Below are 9,963 nucleotides of genomic sequence, written 5' to 3'. Positions count from 1 at the left end.
GGCTGAAACGGTAATTCTAGAGGACACTCCGCATAATGTTGATGTACGGCGAAAGTGGAAAATCAAGTGTGGAAAAGCTTTTTTTGCTTTACGGACTTCAATTAGCATGGATTACATCGAGCATATCCGCGATCTGACTTCACCAAAACAAGTATGGGAGACACTTGACAACACGATGAGGCTGCAGTTTCTAGAAAATGAACTTGCTGGAATGGTTCAAGGTAACCTTTCAATTCAAGAATACTTTCTGAAAATTAAAAATCTGTGTTCTGAAATTTCTGAGTTGGATGTGGAGGAACCCATTAGTGAAGCACGTTTACGACGGTATCTTATTCGAGGTTTACGAAAAGAGTTTATGTCATTTATCTCTTCGGTTCAAGGGTGGGCAAATCAACCATCGATCATTGAGTTGGAAAATCTTCTCTCAAATTAGGAAGCTTTGATTAAACAAATGTCCAACAAACCTCATACTGAAGTGGATGACGTTCTTTACACTAAGGATCAAGGGAGAGGTAGGTTTCATTACAAACAAGTCCCATGTGATGAAAACGAGTTTGAAAGTGGTAGAAGAGACAATGTTGTCACTTGTTATAGATGTGGGAAGGCAGGTCACATCAAGCGTTATTGTCGAGTGAAAGTGACATGTTCTAGATGTGGAAAACCAGGCCATATCAAGAAAAATTGTAAGGTAAAACTTATCGGTGAAGAAGTAAATATTGTTCATGAAATAAACTAATGATAGCGATGAACCAAAGTGGGAACAATGTTTCTCTATTGAGGTTATAGAGAAACCAGATAGTGTGGCCTCTCTCGAGCAGTTGACAGAAACTACAAATCCTAATGGCCCCACCGATTATGAGAAGGAATGGATTTTCGATTCAGGCTCTTCACATCATGCAACGGGAGATGCCACCTTACTTTCTGATGTTCGTCCACATGAAGGGAAACGAGTCATTGTAACAGCCGATGACTCTTTACATCCGGTAAGAAAAGAAGGTAATTTTAATTTCCATGCAAATGCTGATAGCTTGAATGAGAAAGGTATATCTTTTGAAGATGTGTATCATGTTTTTGGCCTAAAGAAAAATCTTGTGTCGGTTTCCCAAATAGTTGATACAGGGAAGTATGTTTTATTTGGTCCTGATAGTGTTCAAATACTTGGTAATTTCAAGTATGTTGTTACTGATGTTCTTCTTTCTGGGAAAATGAAGAATTCTTTATATATTTTATCTGCAAGCTAAGCATATATTCGTAAGACAAGTCAGAATACTAGCCCTCTAGTGTGGCATGCTCGGTTAGGCCACATCGGTTTCCAACTATTGCAACAGATTTCTACAAAAAATTTAATTGATGGTATACCTCTCTTTAAAGGTTTAAATACAAATGTGGTATGTAGTGGTTACCAATACGGTAAATCTCACCGACTTCCTTTTCAGAAATCGATGAGTCGAGCTTCCAGTAAGTTTCAGTTAGTCCATTCAGATTTGACAGGACCTTACAAAACTCCTAGCTACAGTGGTCTTCAATATGCTATGATTATGGTTGATGATTTCTCTCGTTACACATGGATTTATTTTCTAAAGCACAAAAGTGAAGCTCTTTCTAAATTTATCCAATTCAAAACAAATATCAAGAAAGAATTTGGCTATAACATAAAGTGTCTACGGTCTGATAATGGGGGAGTGTCTGATGACTTCTCTACTTATTGCGAGGAACGTGGCATTGAACGACAAATGACATGTCCAAATACGCCTCAGCAAAATGGCGTGGCAGAACGAAAATTGGCACATCTTGGTGCAGTATGTTTGTCATGGTTGCATGACAAGAATCTTCCTGGGGAACTATGGGCAGAATCTATTCAATGTGCTTGTCATGTTATAAATCGATTGCCCTCGTGGCCAGGTAAGGACGTACCCCCTTTTGAAGCACTTTATAACATTAAACCAAATGTAAATTACTTTAGAGTATTTGGATCAGTTTGTTATGTTCATATTCCTAAAGGTAATCGAACTAAACTTGATCCTAAGGCTAGAAAATGCATTTTTGTTGGATATGACCCTCAAAGAAAGGGTTGGCGATGTATGAATCCTGAAACAAAGCAATATATTGCCTCTAGGGATGTGATATTCGATGACGTGTCAAGTTATTTTCCTGTTTCTGATGTGGGGAACAATACTACCTCTCTTGAGCCATTTTCAAATGATACCACTTCTACACAAAGAGGAAGTAGTAGTCCATCAAGAGGAGTACATAATCAGCAAGATACACCTATTACTTCTACAGAAAAAAGGAGTAGCAGTTCATCACAAGGAGTACATGAACAACAAGATACAACTATTAGTCGAAGAACAACCAGAGAACGAAGTCAACCTGATTATTTGGCTGATTATGAGGTTCACTTGAACTACTCTACTGTGACCTGTTGTTTCTTGATGGGATTGACATGTAATGATGAACCTTTATGTTATAAAGAAGCTCAAAAATCTGCAGAAGCAAATGAATGGACAACTGCTATGCAGGAAGAAATTAAAGTTTTACACAAAAACGATACATGGGAATTAGTACCCAAACCAAAAGATGTGGAGTTAATAACTTGTAAATGGGTGTACAAGTTAAAGAAGAAGGTAGATGGAACGACGGATAGGTATAAAGCTCGCCTCGTTGCACGTGGATTTTCTCAGCAATATGGGTTGGATTATGGAGAAACCTTCAACCCGGTTGCTAAGATGGTGACAGTATGAACTATTATTTCATTGGCAGCATGCAATAGATGGAAAATGTGGCAGCTTGATGTAAAGAATGCATTCTTATATGGCGACCTTGATCATGATATCTTTATGGAGCAGCCACAGGGATTTATTTCACAAGAGTTTCCAGATCACGTGTGCCGACTTAAGAAGGCATTGTATGGCCTTAAGCAAGCTCCACGAGCCTGGTATGGTCAAATCTCACAACATCTATCTTTCTGTGGTTTTATTTCTTCAAACTCAGATCCTAGTTTGTTCGTCAAGGTCACCTCATCTATGTGCATTTTACTTCTTTTATATGTTGGTGATATGATTATCTCGGGAAATGATAATGCTGAAATTTCACGTCTTCGTGATGAGTTATCTATTCGTTTCGAAATGAAGAATCTAGGCGAGGTCCAATCTTTCCTTGGCCTAGAAATTGTCAAAACAGATGGATATTTTGTGTCTCAAGAGTTGTATGCCACCAATTTGTTGAATCGTTTTGGTACGGGAGACGCAATACCATCATCCAACCGATGAAACCACAACTCAAGCTACAGAAAATTGAAGGAGAGCCACTAGATGACGCAACAAAGTATCGTCAGATTGTAGGTAGCTTGTTTTACCTAACTATCACAAGACCTAACTTAGTATATTCTGTTGGAGTTGTATGTCAATTTATGGAGAACCCTTGTGTTGGTCACTTGATAGAAGCAAAGCGAATACTTCGGTTATGTAAAAGGCACATTGTAGTTTGGTCTCCTCTATAAACCAAATTTATCTTTCTCTTTACATGGTTATGTAGATGCTGATTGGGCTGGAGACGTCATAGATCGACGCTCAACTACAAGGTACTGTTTTGGTATTGGCTCTGCTGTAGTCTCTTGGTGCAACAAGAAGCAACAAACTGTAGCTCTTTCAAGCACAGAAGCTGAATAAATAGCAGCAACTATGGCCACTCAGGAATGTAAAATACAATAACTAGAAGCGATGTTTACATCCTATTCCTTATTGCCCTCCATCAACAAAAATAAAAACACTACAACATCCTTGTTCAACTTTTTTTTTTCGTCCACCACCCTTTAGTGCAGTAGTTGGACACCCCCTCTTACATGAAGTCGTGGGATTAGCTTCTCGGTGGAAACAGTTCGCCACCAAATTTATCTCATGTAATTTAGGCAATAAATATAATAAATAATGTAATAAAATTGTCTGGTTTTTTTGGCCTCTTTCATTAATAGTTTAATTAGGTGGTTATCGTGTTTATTACATATTCATGATGTATCAATGCTTTGTACTAACAACAACGTAGTCGATTTCTCAAACAAAAAAAAAAACTTTTTTTTCTTTAACATTTTATTTTCTTTACTTGCTAGTCTAGCTCCTTGGATAATCTCGAGGCAAAAAAAAAAGAGTTAATTCCTATATGGCCCCCTACTTTGTGACCAGCTTCCTTTATGGCCCCTTTTTTTTTGTAAATTCAAATATGACCCCCTATTTTCAAGTAAATGTCCTAATTGTCCTTCCTATTTATAATTTTTCAAAATAAAATTAAATACATTCCACCTCTATCTCCACCTCACATGTCTCTCCACCTCACCTCTCTCTCTCCACCTTTCTTTCTCTCTCTCTCCACCTTTCTTTCTCTCTCTCCACCTTTCTTTCTCTCTCTCCACCTTTCTTTCTCTCTCTCTCCACTTTTCTTTCTCTCTCTCTTCACCTTTCTTTCTCTCTCTCTCCACTTTTCTTTCTCTCTCTCTCCACCTTTCTTTCTCTGTCTCTCTCTTTCAACCTCTCCCACTTCGTCTTCCCCGGCAAGGTCGCCGACTGGAAAATTTTCCGGCCGGCGACCTTAAAAAAAAAAAAAAAAAGCTCTCATCTCTCTCTCTCTCTCAAAAGATTCCGGCGAAGGGGTTACCCTTCGCCGGAATCTGTTGAACCAGACCGGTCTGGTTCAACAGAACAGACCCTTTGAAGGGTCTGCTCGAACAGACCTTCGAAGGGTCTGCTCGAACAGACCTTCGAAGGGTCTGCTCGAACAGACCTTCGAAGGGTCTGCTCGAACAGACCTTCGAAGGGTCTGCTCGAACAGACCTTCGAAGGGTCTGCTCGAACAGACCTTCGAAGGGTCTGCTCGAACAGACCTTCGAAGGGTCTGCTCGAACAGACCCTTGAAGGTCTGTTCCGAGCAGACCTTCAAAGGGTCTGCTCGGAACAGACCTTTAGGTCTGGTTCAACGGATTCCGGCGAAGGGTAACCCCTTCGCCGGAATCTTTTGAGAGAGAGAGAGAGAAGTGGAGAGAGAGAGAAAGAGAAGTGGAGAGAGAGAGAAAGAAAGGTGGAGAGAGAGAGGTGAGGTGGAGAGACATGTGAGGTGGAGATAGAGGTGAGGTGGAAATGAGGTGGAATGTATTTAATTTTATTTCGAAAAATTATAAATAGGAAGGACAATTAGGACATTTACTTGAAAATAGGGGGCCATATTTGAATTTACGAAAAAAAGGGGGCCATAAAGGAAGCTGGTCACAAAGTAGGGGGCCATATAGGAATTAACTCAAAAAAAAAAAAAACAGGGAAAGAGAAGTCTTGTTTTCTTCTCTTTTTATCAGAAAATATCGTCTTCTTCTCCCTTAACAATATATTCGATTTTTCCTCAACTCATTTATCCTCCTAATCAGATCAAAACTAGGTTTTATCATTCGCTGTTATTCATATCCCATCTCTGAAAACACAGTTCGATTTTGTTCATCATTTATCATGTTAGGAGATTAAATTATAGAGAGAAAGAGGGGAATAAGAAGCTAGATAAAAATGTATAGAGATAGAGGTGGTGGAGGAGGAGGATCGAAATCTGAGATTGGTATTTTGGATCGTAAGAGGATTAATGATGCCCTAGATAAGCAACTTCAAAAATCATCACCATCAACTTCTAAGGGATTGAATACCAGCAAAGATAGATTAACTATACCTTCTACCTCATCTGGAAAACAACAACCGCCACCTGATCACCGAGACACTCGTTCAGCTTCTCTTTCCAAAAATCAGGGTTCCGATGGTAAGTTCATTTTCGTTCTCGTTTTACACTTGAAATTTTACTTTTTTATGTCATTGTTAATTAATTTTTTTAGGGTTTTCATTTGCTTGGTTAGGGTTATCAGTTGAAATCATGTTTGTATTATTTTGATTTTCGTTTTCTGGACATGAATGCGTTTTTTCTATCGATTTGTTTTTATTAATGGGTTAGGGTGATGAATAAGGACCTCATAGCCAGTTTCTGTTTAAGGGGTAAGCTGGGTGTTAATTTAAACTGTTTTTTAGTCCAAGGGACTGATGATTGATTGATTGATCTCTTTGTTGATAGAATCTTCTTTCAGTCCTTTACGACGCATTTAGGTTCCTTTGTTAGGTTTGTAGCATGAAAGATCAGCATTGCTTTCTATTTACTTTTTTAATGCGAGGAACTGGTGGAAGCGAGGCTAAGCTCTAGGCTAGTAGTGTGACATTGTAAATCCTCCACCTCCATTATTCTAAAGCCACGAGATGAATTACCAGAACCAAAGGGTCGACGAGAGCTTTAGGGGTATTCAGTGAGAACTTACAGTCACTTTATTGGAAAATCACCATATCGTTTCCATCTTGTTCTACTTTTGAATCCTAGCCTAGGAATGTGTGTTTTGTGGAATCTCGGTCTCAATTGTTTAACTCACCAAGTACGATCTTGTTATTAGTGGGAGAACTATAATGTTCATTGCGAACTTACAGGTTGCAACCCGCAGTTGGCTTCATAATAATATCTTAGAGATGTATCCCTAGTGTCTTACTTCACTCTGGATCGAGACACCTAAAAAAATTCTCTCTTTGTCTGGACAAATGATAGGTTTTCTGTCCGCTGTATGGTGCAACTCACTATGTATTGTAAGCCCTATGAGACTGAACGGATATCTCGACTTCTTAGGATTCTTATTTTAGAAGAAGATAGCTGTGAGTGTTTTTTGGTCGGCCTAGTAGATCCTTAGGAATCTTGCTTAAGTAAAACAATGATACAATAAAAAGAATCTAAGGGATGAATTGTTTAGAGTTTCAGTGGTCTAAGTTGTTCCAGGTAGTCTATTCCGAGTTTCAGTGGAGTTACATAGTTACATGCTTTTAGTTGTGATCTACTTGATGTTTCTAGGCCGTACATATAATTGCTTAAAGTTTCCACAATATTCTACATCATACTACGGGGTCAACCATTTTTTTACATGCTTGGAACATTGTCATCTCTAATCTAGCTTGTGATGCTGCGGGATTCTTTGGCATCAATCCATGGGAACAATACTTTTGTTCAATTGGTCACAGAATGAATTCTATTTTATCACAATTGAAAATGACTGCACTGATGACTTAGTTAAGGTTAATGTTGTGATTTGCAGAAGAATCTGAAACAGACAGTGAAGAGTCAGATGTTAGTGGATCTGATGGGGAGGACACATCTTGGATATCATGGTTTTGCAATTTGAGGGGAAATGAGTTTTTCTGTGAAGTTGATGATGAGTATATCCAAGATGACTTTAATCTTTGTGGTTTAAGCAGCCAAGTTCCGTATTATGATTATGCACTTGACCTAATTCTGGATGTGGAATCTTCTCACGGTATCAATTTTCTTCGCTCTCTGCCCTTTTGATGGTTTCTCTTATAGGCTTATAGCTGCATCAAACATGATATTAGTTGAACTTCTTGCAGACTTTTATGTTATGGCTGTTGATTTACTGGTTTATATATATAATATATCCATACATAACCTTTGTTAGTTTTTTTTTGTTGACAGAACCTTCGTTAGTTTAGTATTTAAATTCTTAAACTTTTAATTGCACAGTTTTTTATGATGTAGGAATAAAACCATTTGCAAACCTAACTTTATTTTTGTCAACTAAAACAATCATGTCTATATGCTCTTTCGAATATTTAAAAATGTTTAAACTTTAAACATACCAAATTTATTGATTATCCTGTAATTCTATTTTACAGTTTCATACTCAATCAAGTATGTCATATGTGCGCTTCTGTTACCGAGTCACCTTTAGCACGAATTTAGAGAATATTAACACGGCAAAAGCCACTAAAATAGATTGTCCATGTTGTATAGATTTTACCTAATTTACGCGTAGTTGTAATAGAATCGAAAAAACTAGGCTTTTATAGATTTAGCTTCTGTGGATAGGAGTTCTTGTTACTCCTCACTAATATTCCCAGAATGGTTAATGGATGTTTAGTTCAACTCGACATCCTTGTGACACGAGTTGGAAAAGAAAAATAAAACGGAATTTATTGTGCAATAGTGCCATCTCCTTTTCTCTTTTGCTTACTTCTTTTAGCAAGAAGTTTAATTACTTGTGGCTGGCCCAGGTGATATGTTCACTGAGGAACAAAACGAATTGGTTGAATCAGCAGCAGAGATGTTATATGGTCTGATCCATGTCCGATACATATTAACTAGTAAAGGATTAGCTGCTATGGTTAGTTCTTGCTTAAATTTTTCTTGCTTACTGTATTCATTGTAAAACTATACTCTACTAATTTACTAACATAAATTCTTCTGATGACTTATTTAGTTAGACAAGTTTAAGAACTATGACTTTGGGAGATGTCCAAGAGTTCATTGCTGTGGACAACCTTGTCTTCCTGTTGGACAATCAGATATCCCAAGGTCGAGTACTGTGAAGATCTACTGCCCGAAATGCGAAGATATATATTATCCCAGATCCAAATACCAAGGCAGTATCCTCATCTTTTTTTTTTTTTTTCTACTATTTGCTTCTAATTAACATCTTTTGATTGCATTCTGTGATTCATGTTTCCTTTTTTCTTTGGGTTTAGTTCCTTGTGTAGAGTTTTAGGCTGGAATGTAGAAAACCTACGGCACTAACGGGACAACTGAAAATTTGGAACTTTTTCCACATATTGCAAGTGGATTCTTTAGGTAGTAGCAGCCAGTAGATGAGTCTTTCTTTGTTTTGTATTCTTATAGGGCATCCTGAAATCTAAATCCGTCTTATGAACTCCCTTTTGTTAGGGTTCCCTTCCGATAAAGTAAAAGATATATATAGAGAGAATAGAGATAGTGAGAGAGGGAGGGAGGTTGACCCTTGTTACTATGTATATATGGTAGGTGTTGGAATGGATACTCAGAGCCCTAAAACGATAAAAAGTTCTCTCTAGATTGGTATCGTGTGTGTATATATATATATATATGTGTGTGTGTGTGTGTGTGTGTGTGGAGTATGAGTACTTCTCGGTTATAAGAAAGCAATTAGTATATATTACATGGATTGAGCCACGATCGCCTAAGGATTCGCTTCGGAGTGCATATTATTTATAATGATTTATTGATGTTCAGCATTTTTACCTCTTCATTGTGCTTTCCTAACTGGATTTAGATATCGATGGAGCTTATTTTGGAACAACATTTCCTCATCTATTCCTAATGACATATGGGCACCTGAAGCCACAAAAAGCATCTCAAAGCTACGTTCCAAGGGTTTTCGGCTTCAAGCTCCACAAACAATGAGCATAGAAGCTATTCATCTCTATTATATTGACTTCTGATATGCCAACAAGCTTCCATGTGATGTTGTTCTCACTTCCCAGGTAGATCCGATTAATGCCTCAAAATGATTCACGTATTTTAGATATTACTGGAAAGTATCGGAAAACAACTTGTCTGCTATCCTGTCGAATCGATGAAACAGGAACTAAAAATGAGCAAAATGAAAAAAGAAGATAAAAAGAACCTGCCCATGTTAAGTTATTTACTTTCAATCTAGCCTATCCTTCTTAGAGTTATTTTCTGTGATTTTACTATGTAAAGTTGCCCTGTATTGTCAGGATATTTAGTCTTGGATTTAACTTTCTGATTTTGCTTTGAAGTTAAAGATCCTTACTAGCCCTGAATCCAGGGATAGGACTTATAAATGTCGTCTCAGATTGTGTACCAGGTTTCCATTTTGATGAAATAGTGCAACTTTAATTTGTGTTGGAACTTGGAAGTATATGCGATTTTTGGTATCAGGTATCTTATGGGATGTTAGGTTAAACTAATGCAGATTTACCAAAAACTTCGAATTCTAGAACTGTAGAACTCGTCAGAGAGTCATTTGTTGTAATCAGAATATGTACATAGTCTGAAGGGTGGCGGATCCCCATTCTATTCTGGCTCGGGGGTTGGGTTGTGTGGTAGCCAATCCTAAGCCCA

General features: G+C 37.8%; 1 protein-coding gene across 2 annotated transcripts; it reads left to right on the top strand.

Annotated features, from left to right (window-relative positions):
* Nucleotides 1–5,284: 5,284 nt before the first annotated feature.
* LOC147537462 (casein kinase II subunit beta-1-like) lies at nt 5,285–9,750 on the top strand. 2 transcript variants are annotated; one of them, XM_086641621.1, is made up of 5 exons: nt 5,285–5,784; nt 7,145–7,363; nt 8,118–8,227; nt 8,324–8,486; nt 9,149–9,750. In XM_086641621.1, exons 1-5 carry the CDS (start codon nt 5,541–5,543, stop codon nt 9,277–9,279), a joined length of 867 nt encoding a protein of 288 aa, XP_086497747.1. In that variant the 5' UTR covers nt 5,285–5,540; the 3' UTR covers nt 9,280–9,750. The 2 variants fall into 2 exon arrangements, with proteins under 2 accessions (XP_086497747.1, XP_086497746.1); XM_086641620.1 differs by having other exon boundaries at nt 8,324–8,489.
* Nucleotides 9,751–9,963: the final 213 nt, after the last annotated feature.

Source organism: Eschscholzia californica, unplaced genomic scaffold, assembly GCF_041429995.1.
Source record: "Eschscholzia californica isolate CP2 unplaced genomic scaffold, dmEscCali1.0.p SCAF_5, whole genome shotgun sequence".
NCBI lineage: Eukaryota > Viridiplantae > Streptophyta > Magnoliopsida > Ranunculales > Papaveraceae > Eschscholzia > Eschscholzia californica.
This window is presented reverse-complemented; position numbering and strand designations above follow the sequence as displayed.